The sequence below is a fragment of the Balearica regulorum genome, chromosome 1, assembly GCF_011004875.1.
Source record: "Balearica regulorum gibbericeps isolate bBalReg1 chromosome 1, bBalReg1.pri, whole genome shotgun sequence".
Lineage (NCBI taxonomy): Eukaryota > Metazoa > Chordata > Aves > Gruiformes > Gruidae > Balearica > Balearica regulorum.
Genome location: NC_046184.1, coordinates 81,984,553 through 82,004,144, shown reverse-complemented (window position 1 = coordinate 82,004,144; position 19,592 = coordinate 81,984,553). Strand labels below are relative to the sequence as shown.

The 19,592-nt window shown below is 37.8% G+C and overlaps 1 protein-coding gene across 1 annotated transcript in view; it reads right to left on the bottom strand.

Moving 5' to 3' along the window:
• ANO2 (anoctamin 2) overlaps positions 1-19,592 on the bottom strand; it is a 200,244-nt gene that overhangs the window by 144,693 nt on the left and 35,959 nt on the right. The window contains exons 4-9 of the mRNA XM_075761415.1: positions 12,700-12,798; positions 6,638-6,789; positions 5,359-5,413; positions 4,422-4,470; positions 1,110-1,165; positions 830-871 (exon numbers count right to left, since the gene is read on the bottom strand). Of these exons, the coding sequence (XP_075617530.1) occupies positions 830-871; positions 1,110-1,165; positions 4,422-4,470; positions 5,359-5,413; positions 6,638-6,789; positions 12,700-12,798 (453 nt within the window). The remainder of the gene's footprint in view (positions 1-829; positions 872-1,109; positions 1,166-4,421; positions 4,471-5,358; positions 5,414-6,637; positions 6,790-12,699; positions 12,799-19,592) is intronic.

Here is a 19,592-nt window from a genome sequence, read left to right as displayed (position 1 = left end):
TATTTGCAAGTCACCAGGAATAGATGCAATTTAATTTCTCATATAGTATATATTTTAGGCATCCAAACATTCTCTTTTTCTTCATTCTTCCCTCCCCCCCCCCCCTTTCTCTCCCCTCATTTTCCCTCTTCATTTCCTGTCCTATTGTTTGCATATATAAGGGGAAAAAAAAGAGCAAACATTACAGAACAATATGGAATGGATCTTAATGCATTATAGTAATTAAATGGGTTTGCTCATTTCTAATAGTAAGCATATGTATTAAAACAGTCTGAATTCACATAGTCTTTGATTATGCAGTCATTTCTCTTGTGCAGACACTTGGATGATATATTTTCAAAAGTCATTTGATAGCTAGAAACTTTTTATTTACAAAATAATTGGAAGCAGATTTTTAGAAATTGCATGTAATTTAATTGAATGCACAATCAAATAAACAACACAACTATGTTTTATTCTAGTAACAATGGTTCTATATTACCATCTGGTTACAGAAAGAAAATAATCATATATGTTATTTAACAACTTTTGCTTCCTGACAGGTTGAAAAATCTTGTCTATGCATGCAGAGGGAAAATTGAAGCATTTCAAGATGTAAATATCAAATTAAATTCCCTGAAATACTTCCTAAGAAGACTTTATAAAAAGTCTTGTGAAAATTTTTTTATATGCAGAAATAGAGGAAAATAAGTAATGGAAAAAATACATGCATTTGTAAAAACATTTACTTAATTGAACACTGGCTAATGCTTTATGATAGCATTTAGGAAACTAATTCACATTTATCACATTAAAACTAATATGAAATTAATTTTTCAATTTATTTTACCTTTCTTTCATTCATGTCATCATTTTGGCCTTCATATTCACCCTAGGGAAAGAAAATAATTTAATAACTGATGTAAAACCAGATAAAATTCAGTAAGAGATTCTCAGTTGTTCCTACATTGTTCACTTTACCTTTAGCTCACAACTTGAAGTGTACTTATGTAAGAGTTTTCATACAAGAACCACACACTTAGAATATATTTTCAGTGTCACAGGCAATAAACGTATGCACTATTGAGTGATACCATCACAGAATTAGATTTTTAATGGTATATACATACATCATGAAGTGGGTATGCTGCATCATAAACATTATTTGCTATTAATGTGCCAATACCTAAAAGAAAAAAAATTAAGACAGTCAAGGCTAGGCACAGGTAAACAAAAGATTATTACAGATTTCATTTAATGACATTACAAAGATCTGTATTACTGGAAAATATTCAAAATCATGTCAAGATGAGTATATATACCAACCTAGAAGTACCTGACTATGGAAAAAATGTTTTTATAGAAAGGCTCATTTCCATATAGTGCTTTTTTTTTTTTGACCACTTTCTCATCCTGATAGCAAGGAGGTATGTGACTGAGGAGAACAGCATCTGGGAAGTCCTTCTTGAAGCTTGACAATGATCAGAACCATGGACCCCCACTGACTCACCCGAACACTGAAAAACCCACACTTTCACAGAAGTTTGCAATTGAAGAACCCCTTCCTCTCTATTGACTAATATTAGATCAGGTCACTGAACCAAGTGCTGGGGTTTCTACCCTTCCTCATATCAATACATAAAGCCATTCTTCCGCATTTAAAACAATGCTTTTGTGTTTGCAGGAGTTAAATCACTTTGTGTTCACCAAATCCATGGTTATGCAGGAAAGCTGGGTGCACCAGGACAAACTACTGAGTCATAAAGTTTGCAAACAGTAAGTCTGGTGGAAGGTACAGGAAGATAACAGGGATATGGCACTGTCACAGTGACCACATGCTACAAGGGCTTTAGCAACTGAATCCCCAGCTAATGACTACAGCATCTATAGACATACACAAGACCACTACTAGCTCTCAAGACCTACGACTCATAGCCATTCTGTCTTCAGTCTCTGCAGGTGAAAACAATTGTTCCACAAGATGACAATTAAAGTTAAGATTAGAAGTTTATTCCAGACCTATTTGCATTCGATGTCCAGTAAAAAGTAACCAGCTATCTTGTCTTTAGAGATGAAAAAATTTCCATAGTCAAATTACAGAATTATTATTCTGAAATGTTGGGGAAAACCCCTCTGGTCAGAGATGCTAGATAGGCATTACCAATAAATTTCTTCCTTGGTACAAAGAAAAATACGCTTACCACTACATGCATTAGTAGAATCAGGAAATCTTCATGTTTGGATCATGCAAAGTCCTCTACTGAAAGCATTATGTTTGGAAAGTTTACAATGGTCCAGAGTTATGCTAGAAGAAAATATGCCTGTCTTGTATAATGTCATAGAAGTGGAATCAGATTCAGCCTTACACAGATGTAAAAACCAAGAAGCAAATGTGTTTGAAGTGTTATTTTCCTCCTATTACATTATAAAGCATATGTTTATGAAAACCAAAGATTGCTATAAGTACTTCCAACATCACTGTTCTACCTCTTGTGCAAAATAAGCAATGGAATCTTTAAAAAAAAAAAAAAAAAAAAAAAAAAAACCAGAATAAAACAAGGATGCTTAAAGAAATCTTTTAAACTACTAATGATGAGTCGTCTTAAGTCTTAAGACCAGTGAGAAGGGAAACCTTAGCGACATATGAAGCATACGACTTTGGGGGGAGGAACTCAGAAGAACCAAACAATTAGTGAATTTAGGTCAAATGTGATGCATAATCATGTTTTGGCTATGGGACAGAAAGATGGGAAGGACAGGAGGGTTAAAATATTTGTTTCATGTCAAATGAGATCTTGAGCTGGCCTGAGCTTGAAGTGGATCAGTGTATTTTCATCTTAGAGTAAAAAAAAAAGCCTGAAAAATCACTACTAGTGCTTTGATCTCTAATTCTGGCCTTTATTACACTCTGAATCAGAACAAGCTATTAAAATAGAGAAGACTTTAAGTAAGAGGGAGAAAAACCAGCATTGGTAAAGTGCTCTTTCCCTTCCTACTGTGTCCTTGTAGGATGGCTTGCTTCTTTCAAGCTTTCTCTCAGTCCACCAACTTACAAAGTTTTAAGAGTTTCAACAGGTTCTACACAGTCTCTCTGGATCCCTTGGGAAAGTGTCAGCTCTGCGGTCTGGCTTTTACATCAACAGGCTTGGTGTCCCTGATGGACTTCAGGCTTCTTGTTTTGTATACGCGTTACACTGCCTTATCTCTAAAATCCTGCGCCCTAGAGACATCTACTTGCACAAGTTCCACAGCTCCCAGGGAAGGCATGGTGTCCCCAGTCACCAGAAGGGTTCCCTGGATGCCAGCTAGAGCAATCCAGCAAAATTAGGTAGCATTCCTCTCTACTGCCCCACCAGAGCCTTTGAGCAGATCAAAATTGGACAAGACAGAGCAAACAAGGAACAAACCAGACACCAACTGAACGTTTTAGAAATGAAAAATGCCTGACATTTTCTCAACCATCTTTCCTTTTTTTTTTTAAAGGAAACAGTGTAATAATCATAAATTTAAATGTTTTTTCTGGGCAAAGTCAAGTATTTTTGGTTGAAAAAGAGAAAGTATTTTGGGGTTGGGGTTTTTTTTTCATATAATTTGAAAGAAAAATATTATCTCTATTTCAGGGAAACCTAAATTAATCTATTTTCCACTTGAGCTGCTGTACCAAAGAAATCTGTTACTACAGCTTCACCACACAGAGTTACACCAAGACTGAGCAGGAATCTGTTGCTACAGCACATTTATTCTTTGCAAGTAAATTTCCCTGGGACATTGTGATCTGCACATAAATGCTCAAGCTTACAGAAGGACTTTCAGAAAACATGCCAGACAAGTACCATTACTTCTTTGAGATACGTGTCATGAAATCACAATGGATGAAAGAGTATAGAAAAGAAAATAAGTACACTTGTACATGTTCTGCACCTCAGGAAAACAAAAGCTCCAAATATTTCAGGGTTACCTCAAAAGCATCACACAGTATCTTCAAAACAGTCATAGTTAAACCGTACATTTCACTAGGCATGGAAATAATTTTTAACTGCAGTGATAAAAATAACCTGGAAAGATGTATTATTCTATCAAAATGGCAAGAAAAATCTGGTCCTGGAAGAAATAATACAACATATTGTAGTTGACATCTGAATTTTCAAAAGCAGATCATATAATAATCAAATCCAATTTTATAACAACTCATGAAATGCAAGTTATGTGCCAGATCCTGCACCTGTAGAAATGAAAAGCAAGCTCCCATTACCAAGTCCTATCCAAATCATGGACCAGAAATTCTGATTTTTTTCCTCAGAAAAAACATTTGTTTCAATCTCTATTTTTTGTGGAAATGTGCCAGCATACTTTAGTGTTCTGCTAAAAAAATAAATATTCTGTGAGATACCTAAACAATTCCTTTTAAAACAACATATATAATTATCTTCCCTCCTTCTTACCCATGCTGTTTCTGGCCTTTGTAGATGTGCGCTTCAGAATTTCACGTACCTGTGGAAAAGAACAGTGATATAACACAGAAATTGTCTTTTAGCATTATTTTCATCATGGAGCTAGCAGTAAAACAAAACTTTAGAATAAGAGGCTTCTGTAGAGTTAATTTGCACATACATTTAAATCATATGTTTCACTCATATATAAATGTATGACTTGAGGCCACTAGTTAACACTGAACAATGCTATTGCAAGTCTTACTAGTGGATTATCTGTCCTAACATTTGTAGGCTAAGTCCTGATGTATCACACCCTTATAAAACTATATGAAGTATAAGGACTTCAGGTAGAATGAGAATTTTACACTCAAGAAAATCACAACAAAATCTGACTTTATAAAAAAACATTTAGCTTTCACATTTGGAAGTATAACATCAAGATGCGCATAAAGTAATCAGTACGTATGCTATATCTATGAAACCCAAGTGTGTATGGATGAACATAGCATGTTAGGGAGGAGTTGGCATCACATATGTGAAGAGAAATCTTGCCTCACCGAGCCGCTGGAGACCTAGCAGGATCTCAGGAACGTTATACAAGTTTTCTCACCAAAGACTTCTGGAGCTAGGAAGTTACTATAGGATTGTAGAGGAGGTCCTTTTATGGAATAAAATCTAGTTAAAGACTAGGAAGCAGGGCTTAATAACAACTTTGAACAATAGAGAGGAATCAGTAGCAGTGTTTCCCTACATCGCATCTCCTACTCCTGGACCACTGCGCAGTTCCAGAAGGGTGTTTCTTACATACTTATGAGTGCTTAGTGTTTTGCAGGAACAGAGAAATGCATAAACTGATGAAATTAGCAAAGCAGTCACCAACACTCACTATTAAAGCAAATCTCATTCAGCACAACAAGTAAATGATATGTTATTTTTGTTTACTTACTATTCGGCTGCGGGTAGCATTGTCAAAAAAGGTGTCTTTGTCTTTAATGTTATACCTAAAACATTGAGAGAAAAAATAATCGGTTATGTTTTCAGTAGTAATGAGTAAGATAACATATAAGATTCTGATTTAGAATTCATTTAGAAACCACAGCACGTCAGAAAAACAGATGTTTAAAGGAAATATAATTGAAATATAGTACAGCATAATATGTGCTATTTAAGACCTGGTCATTCAGAGTTCTACCTGGATTGCAATGATGGTGGGCATAAAAATGCAAAAATATTAGCTAACATAAAATGCCTTTCAGGTAAGAAGAGCTTGTCTATTCTTTACACAAGATGACCTTTTAATCTTTCCCGTATAACATACTCTGAACACTATAACATTCTGAGATTATGTTATTAGGTTTCAACTAGCCTAATGCAGATGTTCATTACTCTTTTCCAGGTGACTAACCAGTCAATATTTCACTTGCTTTCAAATACACATTCCACTGGAATTATACATTCCCTTAAACCTTAAAATCATCACCTTACCAGTTTATTCCTCTCAATCAATTTGATTTGTATTCAGTATTAATTAAAATTGTCAGAGAGGACAATAAATGATGTGGTGGGCCATTATATTTATTACTGAATTTTATTTATCAGACATAAATACAAGGAGACACCCATGAGGAAAAAAAAGAGTGTTTCATGTCAAACTGGGCGCAGAAGTGAAAGGGCAGGTGTCGAGAATTCGTTATCTGCATATTATTAGCCAAGTTTTAATTACTATAATAAATCTATCAAGAGGAAAAATATTATCAGATTTCTACTAGCTCTTTCTTTTTTCAAAACAGGCAGTAATATCCTTAACCAAATAAACAGGAATTTGGTGCTAGGATTTTTACAGGTCAAGATAAAAACATAGATGTTTTATTTGTTACACTGCTTCCCATGCCTTATCCAGCAGAAGGAAGTAGAATACTGGCAGAAAGTCACTGCAACTTAGATTTCTGTTAATCCACTGAAACCGAACTCAGTGCCAATGCATGTTCATTTACTTTAGATCTATTTACCTGGCCTTTGATAAATTTAGTTTTATGCAGACATATGCTTCAATCAGTTGGAAATATTATCCAGGAATAATCTGACAACTGGGATATTTCCTCAGGATTTCCAGAAATAGTCAATGAATTTCTGAATTTTGATTGAAATACTGGTAGAAAAAATGACAACACTAGGATGATAAGTTATAGCTTTCTTCATTCCTCACCACAATTTAATGTACTCACAAATATATTTTCTCTCTGGAAAATGGGTAAGACAGGCTTTTCATGTTGGTATTTTCTTGTTGTGGCACCTGGGGTTGCAGAGGTTCAGTCAATTTGCCCCATATTTCATTTAACGTTTTGAGTATCCCCCCTTCTTCTGTGATTTCATACATCTGAGTAAATAAAATATTGTACATTAGCATGTCACTTCCAAAAATCCACTAAAATAAAAAAAAAAAAAAAAAGATAGAATTTGCTATACACATGTGTTTAAATCTGTAATTAAAATAAGCACCTTCTCTGAAGATATATTCCCATATAACAGCAAGCACCTGAATCCATAAGGGTTTCAGTTCCAAAAAGAAGTTTTTGTCCTTCACAGGATGTTGTCAGAAGTAAACTCAGTGCAGAATTGTTAATACCAGAAACATCCTTACTAACTAAACTAGGTGCTGCACAGAGATAACTGAAAGGCAGAGTAATTATTTTGACTTTGTAACTGGGAATAGAGGGAAAAGACAAAGCAGGAAGGGCCTTTACCTGCTACCAATTATACTGCCCCAGCAGAATATATTATTCCTGGGTAATAATTGCTAGTATGGTCTGACAGCACATGAACACATGCCATTAAAAGTGAGGGTGCCAGGCTGATGGCTGTGTGGCAGTTTTAAGTCCAAGGACCTAGCTTTTGCTGATTTAGATTGATGTGAAGTGCTAGGGAGCTTCCCAGACATATGAAGGTATTTTTTCCTCAAACACAGACAACCTTACCAAACATGAATTTATGTCCTCCCCATAGGACATTCTTCTGAGCCGTTTCACCAGCTTTGTTTCCCTCCTATGGATACATTCAAGGACCTTAACATCCACCTTAAACGGTGGGGCCCAGAACTGCCCACAGTACTCAAGGTGAGGAGGCGCCAAGGCTGGATATAACAGAATAATCCCCTCTTTTGACCATCTGGTTACGCTGTGTTTGATGCACCCCAGGACAGTGTTTGCCCTCTTGGCTGCCAGGGCACACTGCTGGCTCACAGCGACCCTGCTGTCAACCAGCACCCCCAGATCCATTTCTGCAGGAATGCTCTCCAGCCACTCCTCTCCCAATTTATACCTGTGAGCACTGTTACTCTGTCCCAGGTGCAGAATCCAGTATTTGGACTTCTTGAATTTCATGCTATTGATTATTGCCCGATGCTCCAATCTATCTAGATCCCTTTGCAAGTCCTCCTGTCCCATGAGAGAGTCAACAGCACCTCCCAGTCCTATCATCAGCAAACTTGCTAATGGTGAATTAAACTTCTGCATCTAGACCATTGATAAATACATTGAACAGAACTGGCCCTAGAACTGATCCCTGAGGGACACCGCTGGTGACTGGTCACCAGCCAGATGTAGCCCTATTCACTATAACACTTTGAGCCCTGCCGAACACCCTTAGTGACTGGTCACCAGCCAAACACAGCCCCATTCACTGCAACCCTTTGAGCCCTGCCGTTCAACCAGTTCTTCACCCAGCACACTGTGTACCTGCTCATCTCACAGTTGGACAACTTATCCAGAAGGATACTGTGAGGGACACTATTAAAAGCTTTGTTAAAATCCAGAAAAAAATTATATTTTCTTTAGACTTCCTCTTGCTATTAATATATTTTAAAAAGCCTTTTTATTGTCTGACACAACACTCCAATTTCAACTCTAGCTGAGCTTTGGCCTTTCGTGTTTTCTCCCTGAATATGCAGACCACAGCTCTGTAATCTTCTTGCAAAGCCTGACCTTGCTTCCAGAGATGGTACAATTTCTTTTCTTCTTGAGCACCATGAGGAGTTCCCTATTCAACCAACTGGTCTTCTGCCCCACTTACTTGACCTACAACATTCTGGTATTGCCTGCTCCTGTGCTTTTAAAGGGTGATTCTTAAAAACTGACCAGCACTCATGGACCCCTAAGCCCTCAAAAGCAGATCCCGAGGGTACACTGCTAACTAGCTCCCTGGATAGCTTCAAGTTTGCTCTCTTGAAATCTAGAGTAACAACTCTGCTGACCTTTTTTCTATCTACACTGAAAATTTTTAACTCAGCCATTTTGTCATCACTGTGGCCAAGACAGCTACCTGCCATCACATCTCCTGTAAGTCCTCTATTTACAAATAGCAAGTCTAGGAGGGCATCTTTCCTAGCTGGCTCACTGAATACTTGTGACAAGGTGTTATCTTCAACACACTTCAGGAATTGCTCAGACTTGTTTGTCACAGCAGTATGGTATTCCCAGGTAATGTCTGGGAAGTTGAAATCTCCCATAAGGACAAGGGCTACTGATCCAGAAATTTCTCCTAATTGCCTATAGAATAATTCATCAGTGCTATCATCCTGGCTGGGCAATGAATAGTAGACAACCACAATGACATCTGCTTTCTTTTCTATCCCCCTAATCCTCATCCAGAGGCTCTCAACCTTATCATCCCTAACTGTAAGGGCTGTAGAGTCAAACTTCTCCCTTACAAACAGTACAACTTCTCCACTTTGCCTGCACTGCCTATCCCTCCTGAAAAGCCTATAGCCCTCCATCCCAGCACTCCAGTCGTGGGATTCATTCCAGAGACATCATAGCTCTGGGAATGGACCAGTGCTTCCAGTTGGCCCTGTTCATTCCTCATACTGTTTGTTTCTCATACTCATACTCATTTGACAGTGGCCCATTCTCACTCATCAAAAATAACTGTATTGTCCTATCCAGAAATGTTCATATAGTTAAAATTGCTCAAAAAGTACCTTTGCCCAGCATGTCATTTGTCCTGAAAAATGATTTAAAACTGAACCTTTGAAAAAAAAATTGTTTGCAACCAATTCATCATGTTTAGAGGGGGATGAATACTTTCCACTGAAAAAGCTTTGTTTATGGTTTCATTGGATGTTTGTATAAATAAAAATAGCATCACAGAAAATACCTAATGTGCCTTAAAAACAACTTTTTGTCTCTATGAACAAAACCAGAATTTTCTTTTTAGTGGTTACTGGCTGATTTTTTCAGTTTGTGTTGCCAGATCCCCAAAATACAAGATTTCAGTTTTTCAAAGTGGATTTTTTTTTTCCACAGGAAATTCGTCTTCCAACTGTCCTTAATTGTAAAAAAACCTTAAGACATGAACATAGTTTTCCTGTCATACTTGCTTTCTGGTAGTGCACCATTTCTGCTGTTGAGATAATAGAAAAATAATGTAGTCAACAAGAGTTGTGAGCAATCTTGTCCTTAAGAATATCATATCACTTTTAAGTTTGTGGTGGGTTGACCCTGGCTGAGGGCCAGGTGCCCACCAGAGCCACTCTATCACTCCCCTCTTTCATTAGACAGGGGAGAAAAGGTACAATGAAAAAAAAAAACTTACGGGTCGAGATAAGGACAGGGAGAGATCATTCTCTAATTATCATCACGAGCAAAACAGACCGAACTTAGAGAGGGAATTCATCTTATTTATTACTAAGCAAAACAGAGTAGAGGAATGAGAAATAAAACCAAATCTTAAAAACACCTCCCCCCACCCCTCCCATCTTCCCGGGCTCAACTTCACTCCCGGCTTCAACCTCCGCCCCCCCCAGCGGCACAGGGGGACGGGGAATGGGGGTTACGGTCAGTTCATCACGCGGTGTTTCTGTCGCTTCTTCATCCTCAGGGGGAGGACTCATTGTTCCCCCGCTCCAGCGTGGGGTCCCTCTCACGGGAGACAGTCCTTCACGGCCTTCTCCAATGTGAGTCTCCTCCACGGGGTGCAGACCTTCAGGAGCAAACTGCTCCAGCGTGGGTCCCCCATGGGGTCACAAGTCCTGTCAGCAAACCTGCTCTGGCGTGGGCTCCTCTCTCCACGGATCCACAGGTCCTGCCAGGATCTTGCTCCAGCACGGGCTTCCCATGGGCCACAGCCTCCTTCAGGTGTCTCCACCTGCTCCGGCGTGGGGTCCTCCACGGGCTGCAGGTGGAATCTCTACACCCCCTCATCCTCCCTCCATGGGCTGCAGGGGGACAGCCTGCTTCACCATGGTCTTCACCACGGGCTGCAGGGGGATCTCTGCTCCAGCGCCTGGAGCACCTCCTCCCCCTGCTTCTGCGCTGACCTGGGTGTCTGCAGATGTTCTTACATCTTCTCACTCCTCTCTCTGGCTGCAAAAGCGCTCTCTAACTGTTTTTCTCTTTCTTAAATATGTTATCCCAGAGGCGCTGATTGGCTTGGCCTTGGCCAGCGGCGGGTCCGTCTAGGAGCCGGCTGGCATTGGCTCTATCAGACACAGGGGAAGCTTCTAGCAGCTTCTCACAGAAGCCACCCCTGTAGCCCCCCCGCTACCAAAACCTTGCCACGCAAAACCAACACAAAGTTATACAAAACAACTTGTTACCCTAGGGTGAATTTTCAGGAAAATCGAGGTCTGGTTTCTTTGTTGGTAGCCATATTTCATTTAGTCTTCTATAAGACACCAAAAATATTACAGGTACAAACCTGAATACTGTTTCCATAACTGCCTAATCAATGACTGCCTATCCATTTGCTCTTTGAATATTTGTCATACTATTCATTAAATGTTGGTTATATGGCAATCTCATTCAACATAAAGTGTGCACACACCTGATTGGTTCATTGAAATCTGTTGCTTTAAGAAAAGGATACTATAAATAATATATAATATATAGCGGTTAAATGAAGTAATTTGCCACCATTTCTAGATGTTTTGACCCAAGATGATTCTGTGTCTTTAGGGCTTTACGATTTACTGTGCACTTTTTCTCCCATTCAGAGGAAAGAGGGGGTTGCGGAACTGTTCGTGACTGACTAGAGCGGCCACCAGAGACATCAGCTCCTGCAGACCTTAACTCAGAACAATACAATGGCAACAGTCCACAATCAAAATAGTGTAAAACTTGATTCAGTGTAACTGCAAAAAAGCTAGGAGGGGAAGAAGGAGGGAGAAATGAGCAGGCACTAAAAATGCACAAAAGGAATGAAGCTGGGAAGGGATCAAAGAAAGGAGTTGAATATGGTCCATTTCTAGAAAGAGCCTACACATCCATCAATATGCCAGAAAGGACGGAGGTACTGTAGTTATCCAAACCTACTCATTTTCAAAGGTTGATTACAAGTAACCAGACTTTTTTTTTTTTTCTTTTTTTCTGGAATGCAAACACAATACAGTAAGTGTCTACAAGATTGGCTTGGCCAGGGCCCTGACAGTGACAGATTGTAACACCATGAGATGTGAACAACACTGAAGCTTTTACTGTGTGGAAACAATCAATATGGAACACTCCCAACACACAACCCCCCAAAAAAACCCCAACCAGCCAACCAAAAAAAACCAACAACAACCCTGTGGAAGAAAATAAAATCAGTCTGTCATTTAATTCTAATGACAATGCAATGAAATAAGTGTTCAGGAGTGCAATTGATGAGTATGACTAACTGAAAGCACAAGGCAGTTCCACTAACTTCAGTGGACTTGTTAGCCAGCATGCTAAATCATTGCAGGACCAGAAATTTTGGGATCAACTCCTCAGAATTTACAATGTTTGCTAGCAACTCTGAAAGCTCAAGATATTCTTAGCTACTATGACTGTAAGGAAGATAGTGAGCCAAAGTTTGAATGACAATGGGCAAGTCTGAATGCACTGCGTCATTGATAACACCAAAACTGACTCGCTCAGCATTCCCAAGAGTTTAGCAAAATCTTAAGGTAATGACCAGCTACCATACAATATCCTATACTGCTCCTTACCTTTCAGGAAAGTTCCCTGACAAAAATCCAAATAGCTACTGCCTTCTCAGCTTTCAAAGTCCTCCTCAAAACTCATCTCTATCATCACTCTTCTGAATGCAGTCTGTCAGACAGCTGCCTCTGTGGCCTTTGAAATTCTCTTTGAAAATCCCATCTTAAATCTGACTCTGAATACTAAATCATCTCAAAATACGTAGTCATGTGAAAGAATAAGCTCTGATTTTGAAATAAAGTAATGCTGTGGGCTTCTGTATATTTAACTACCATTGTGATACATCCTGCTCCAGTCATACAACTAGTTGATAGAAGATGGAACGTACTTACCTTTTTAGTGGGCATTTTTATTTTAAGGAGTTCCGCTTCTCGACTAAGTACTTGCCAAGGTGCATGTATACGGACAAAACTCAATCCTTGGCTCTTATTCTGAAACACAAAATAGTGAAAATAATGTATTTCAATATTATTGAAGAGAATACAGCAATAAGGTTTCAAGGTGTCAAATCCAACTAAATCATGCAACAGTAGGCAATCACAGTGAAAAAGCAACTTCTGTTATAACTGGGATTAAAAGTGACGTTTTCTTTAAAAGCTGAATCTTCTAATGCTCTAAAATCCACTAATCTACTGCCCACAGTGTAGGTGTGTACGCACCATGAAAACAGAAGCCTATGGTTCCAGATTTTGGAATCATGTGAACCAAAAACCCCCAAGCTACAGCTTCCATACTCAGATATTATGTAAGTCATCTGACTTTATTAGTGGGCTTTTGTGCCCATCTGAAACAACCAAGAAAAAACTTTTCTTCTGCTCTGGGTGGCCTTTGCTTTAGGTTCCCATTTTCAGTTTTGCCCAACTATTTCCTGGACACTTCATCAGATTAGTCGTTCCTTACAGGGGATCAGGCCCAGCATTTACTGCCCTAAATATCTGCAGTAGGAATAGCAACCCTAAACAAAACATTCAGATTTAACTTCTGAAGACAGCCACAAGACTAATGTTTATGTAAATAAGTGGTTATGCTGTGCAGAGGCAGAAGTCTACACAAGAGGGCCTCTGCACAGCCAGTTTGCTGCGATCTGGACTGTTGAGAGGATGCTGTCCTGGTAGCATGTCTGAGCTACACAAAGGCACTCTAAGATCAGAAAGCAGCACCCCTGGCAAAAGCATGAAAATGAAATGTAGGCATGTTGATACAGAATTGTCCTCAATGCATTCAAATAAATTGTATCAGTAAACTACACGGATGAATGCTTACTGTGGAAATGAAGGGAATAAATGTTGGGAGCGAGATTAGAAAGAGGATATGAGGATATATTTTAGGAAGGACATGGAAGTGGACAGGAGGAGACTTTAAAGGCTTAATTAATGTTAAGATTAATGATCTTTGTGTAGCTCTGTGCATGCTGGGGCTTTGGTGCTAGGGCATAGTGTCACTTTGCATTTTCCCATCCATATGTGTGTAATGATCAGGACAATCCCCTCCTTTCAGGGGAGCATGAACTGGCATTCGCACTCCTTCATATATTCTGAAATTTAGAAGTGAGACAAAAAAACTGAAGCAGGGTGGCCAGCTTGATGAGAAACATAGCTGGGTTACATGTTGGGCTTAAATGCAAAATGCGGGTGCCCCTACCTGCTATATGTACAAACAGTTGCATATGTTAACAGACATAGCTTAATGTCACTATAATCAAGAAGCAGCATAACTCTACAAAGTTGGGAACATAGGCAACATCCATGGAAACTTAGCATCTTGTATTGGCAATTGACTCCAAGAAAGTTTTCTCTCTCAAAAGCTTTGAGTTAAGAAAAGTTTTAAATGGAAATAGGGGTCACAATCTAAACATATGTTTAAATCTAAAAGACTGTTGCAGCCCATTTACCTTAGAAAAGCCTCTCCTCTCAGCCACAGTGATTTTGTTTTGCATACAATTTATATCAATTTTCAAATAAATCTGTATGATATCACATTGGCATCAGCATTTTAGAACCAGTATTTAATCTTTTCGAAGTCTGTAAATGCTTACAACTTCATGACTTCATGTAATAACCAAACATGCATTTGCTGTATGTTTCATAAAGCTTTCTGTTCTAAAAAAAAAAAAAAAAAAAAAGAGATGTAAATCCTACCATTCTTATTGCAATCATTTTGCTCTTATTTCCCTTATAGCTGCAACATGAACTACAAAGATCACTACACCACTTTCAGCTAACATTTCTTCAGTGGGCCGGTGTTATTTTAAAGAGCAAAATGAGTTGCAGAATATCTCTTTCATCAGTCCACTGGGGAAGTCAGCTTTAAGAGAAGGAAGTAAAAATTTACTGGGCATGAGCAGATGTTCTAGTAATCATTTGCTGAAAATATATTAATAACAGATGAGAGTTTAAATGTCAGTGGGTGAAGATCAGGAGGCTTCTTCTCAGCGTTTGGCTAAAATCAAGTGTGTGTCCTCTGTCTGGGGGACTATATTCCACATTGGCAAGAGAAGGGACAGTCTGGTCTAATTGGTTGTTTCCAGCTCAGGCTCGTATGACTACACAGATTGCAAATAAAATCAGTCAGATAATTTGAGAGAAAAGACCAGATGAAGAATATGACCTTTGTATATTTGAACAAAAATATGTTGGAAAGTTGTGCTGTTCATGAAGTGATATCAGATGCTGAAGAATCAGAGACTTAAAATCTGTAAAAGCCTAAAAATCACCCCTCGATAGGAAATTGAGATCATTTTAATAAAGACTAATGCAAAGTAAATAAAGTAGGGAAAACAGAACCAGGTGATTCCTGTTGCATGGTAAACAAAAAGTGCAGAACAATATGCTGAATATTTATCTTGGGATTATTAGAACCACTTTTCCCACATCTTCCTATATTTTATTAAAATTAATCAAAGACATTTAAAATAATTTTAAAGTCATCATTGTCATTTCATATCTCAAGGGATAAACCATCTACCTAGTTTTCTATTGAGCCTCCAAAATAAAAACCTATACCAGCTACTCCTCTGGTAAGGCTCCTTTCTCCACTTTTCAAGTCTTCACCCGCAGTAGTTCCAGTTGTCTGTTTGCATGCCCTTTTTGTCATTATTGTTACGATGACTGGCGAAGATCTGTTCAACTTACTTATTCCCAGAGTTTTTATTGTATTGCAAACATTACCAAAAGTTAGAACTTGGTTTTCTCATTGCCAGAGTGGATTTATTACTGTCTACTGAAGACATCCACTAAATGGTGCAATTTGGTTAATCACCTGAAATGATCAAGGTACATGTGTTCATGAATACAATTTAATATTTGCTCTAGTGAAATGCTGTCAGTCTTCTATTTTGAATACTCACAATCACTATTGCTTATTCATTGTACTCTAGATGTATCACTAAAGCAAACATGTTGTGCTGGCTAACGTTATTTTTGTCTGACCATTCACTTATATTTAATACAGCCATCCTTAATCAAGTCCTTTTTCACTTACAGCTGATGTCCCACAGGACTTTATTCTTGGCCCTGCATTGTTGTATGTCTGTATCATTGCACTCCCAGATTATATTACTCAAATGACTAAGTATCGCTATGCAGATGACAAACAGATTTGTTGCTCTCATGATCCTTTTTTCATCAAATCTATATTCCATATTACAGAGTTCTTCCAATAAGTTTCAGGAGTGGAAGTTTTTCAATAAGTTGGTTATGAATTATTCAAGATGATACATTTATATCTCGGCTTCTTTTCTATTTTGTAAAGTTGAATTGAGTCTTCCCATTTCAATAGGAAAACTCAGCATTAAAGTCAAATGGAAGAAAATCTGGAAGGTCTGGTTTGCTTTTCAATCAGCACATGAAGAAAAATATATCAGAGACTTCTTTCAGTCTATCATGTATTCCTAGTAGTTTAAAGCAGGACTTTAACAGCAGTCTATATTGCATTTTTTTCTGTCTTATAGTGGAACTGTATAGGCTGAATAAAATTCAAGTTTCTCCAAGGAGACTTTTTCTATCTTTCGTACCTTAACAGTAAAATGCATTAGCACCTGCATCAACTTTAAGTCTAAGATTCATTGCAGACCTGTCATCATCAAGGCCATACCAGAAAAAAATGTATGATAACTATGAAAGCTCTCATATAGATGTATATAAAGAATGTACTACTATTGATTATAATTTGAGTAGTGAAAACTCAAAAAGTGATTATTCTTTTTAACTAAAAGCTGAATATTCTGAAACACGGCTTGACAAGCATAATGGCTAGACTAAGTAGGAAAGCTGTCTCTGCCCAAAAATTTAGATTTGTCATTGAACTTAAGTTTCTACAAAAGTCAGATAACAAGTAAGGATTTTGTCATTCTACAGTCAGTGATATATCCGTATTTCTCACCGTGAAGCATTCTCTACTGCAACAGGAGTTTGTGGAGAAGTCCTGTTGCTCCAAGTGCACAGCATGTAAAAGGTGGAGCTCAAAGATGTCTCATAGTGCCATTATTTTGTCAGGCCAATTTGACTTCCACTTTGCCTCATTCAGACAACTCATCTGTCATGTGTCAGCCATGTCACCTCAAGATGAAGTGTTCTCAACAGTTTATTTAGACACCTCTAATATGAGCTAAAGCATATGATGCTAAAGTCATTATATTTGTCAGTCACAGTGAGGACAACAAAAAGAACAAAAACAATAATTATACTCTGGGAGAGCCTCAGACTTTTTTGTGGTTAGCATATTGCTTCTAGCAACTCTGAAAATACAAAATCATTGCTGAATGCTACATTTTAGTAAGCCTTTGTCGTTATTTCCCCATCATGAAATCACTCATCACTCATCCTATATTAAAGTAATATAGTTATATATAACATATATATTAAAGGAAATAAGTTATTTTAAAATACTTGTCCAAAGAAATAGATTTCTGCTGTATATCTTAATAGGAAGAAAAGAGAAACACCAAAGGGTAGAAAGAAGCTGAACAGAAGTGATTAACTACTGCCTAAGGGAGTCCAAGGGAATTGCTAATCTTTCTTATGATTTTAAAAAAATATACATAGGAAATGGAAAGGCATAAATTATAAAACCTGAAGCATGTAAGCTTTCTTCTTAAAAAGACAAACTACGTGGGCCTGAAACATTTTATCCTTCTGTGATTATTAAATAGACAGAAAAATACCAGACACATACAGACAGCAAGTTTCTAATGGCTTCAGTTAATATAATCAGACATCTTTTGCTGACATTGGTAATACCAGCCACACTAGGAAAGCAACAGTGAAACAGTTTGTAGAGAAGGAAAAAAAAAAAAAAAAAGACAGGTCCTACTAGCTCCGTAAAAGTAATCATCTTCCCATTTATTCCATCACCAAATGGATCAGTCACGTCTGCAAATGCAATTGTTCAAAATTAATGTCTGTTCTCCTGATACCAGCCCTGGAAATTGAGGCAAATAACAATGTGACGTGATAGTGCAAATAAAATGCAATTTCTTGTTACTATCACAGAACTCCAGTCACATACATTTTACGAAAGCTGAGCCAAATACTGAGCTGTTGGCCCCCTGCACAGGTAGCACGTGATGGAATGACACCGCATTGCCAGATTCAGACAGCGACTGTGAAAGCGTCTGTGTTTTGTGCCAAATGTGTTGAATCTCTATCTGTACAAGGATTGGTGTTTTGCTGGTCTTAATGTTTTGTATCCAAGGTACAAAATCAGTTAGTTTATCGCAAAGCATGCATCTCAATGTGTATGTATGTCAGTTATATTGTAAAAAGGAATGGCAGAGTACTAGGCCTGGTGAGACGTCAAGACCCAGAATGTCTTGACAGGAAGATGTCATCCAGAGCAATTCCCTGCTCATGTTATCTATATAATTGTAGGCAAGTAATTTAATTCTTTCTGTCACTGATTAAATGAAGATAATGGAACTTCTTTCTATCAAAAGGTGTTTGTGAAGATTAATATGTTACAAATTGAGAGGTGCTCAAATCATACAGTAAACCAATAAGAGTGCATGGCTACAGACAGCAGCCATACTACACATTTATAATTTTCACATTTTACTTCAAAAACTGTAGTCCTTTTACCGTTTGCCAAATTTCCCCTTTTCTATTTTCATTAGTTCTCTGGGGTACAGATTTACCTTACTCTATGGCTGTTTAGTGCCTAGCATAAGATCCTCATTAATGACTGCAGATTCTCTTGCAACAGTATTACAAATAATTAGCAGCAATCCATGACAGCTCCAAGAAGTCATCCCACTCCTGTCAGACAACCAGTCACACATAGCACAAGGGTAAAGATGCAAAGTACAGGCTTGTTCACTGATGGCAAAGGTGAATTCCTTTTAGTTCACAGAGTTATGTTTAATTTTAGCTGCTCAACAATATACAAAACAGACGTGCTCAAGTCCAAATTTCAGACCTTAAGCAAAGACGCATTAATTTATGCATTTTGACAGTTTGGCTTTCTCTTTCTTCATTTCTACCAACAATGACAGTGTTAATGTCCTGTTTATTTTACTCTCTTACTCCCACCTCTGAACATAAACAGTTAAAGAGTATACTAGTGTGTATAAGCAAAGAACCTTGGAATGAAAGATCTGGCCAAAACGCTTAAAAAGAAACTATATAACCTTAATTCCTTAGGTAAAGCACTGTGGAATGAAACAGTTGACTCTGCACATCCTTTGCAATGTTTCTTCATGGCATTGCTATTTTTCCAACCAAAATCTTCCCACTCATCTATAGACAGAAAGTGTCTCTGAATGGAAGATGATACAGGAAGCCTAAAAACACAGGCATGCTTCCCCTGAAGAAGATGGAAATATTTAATGGCACACAATAGAATGAAAATGAGCTGTTAGAAACTCAAGCACAAATGTAGAATAGATTGTTAAGTCTGCCAAATACAAAAAAGGCACAGACTTCTGCATTACTGCAGTACTCAATGCAGAATCTATATAGAGGTGAGTAACAAATATGGCAGGATTGTCATTCGTTTTTAATTCTTTCTGAATGCACATTTTGGATTTAAAAATTAGTGCATTTTCATGGTTATTTTCCAAATGTTTATCTATGACCATTAACTACTACAGGATGAAAAATGTGACTTTCAAATGTAAAGCAAAATCTTCTATATTTTTTTAGAATAACTTTGTCAGCAAATTTCTCCTATGTCAATGACACAAATTTCTTGCTACAAAAGCATATCACAATTTCAGTACATCTTCTGAGAC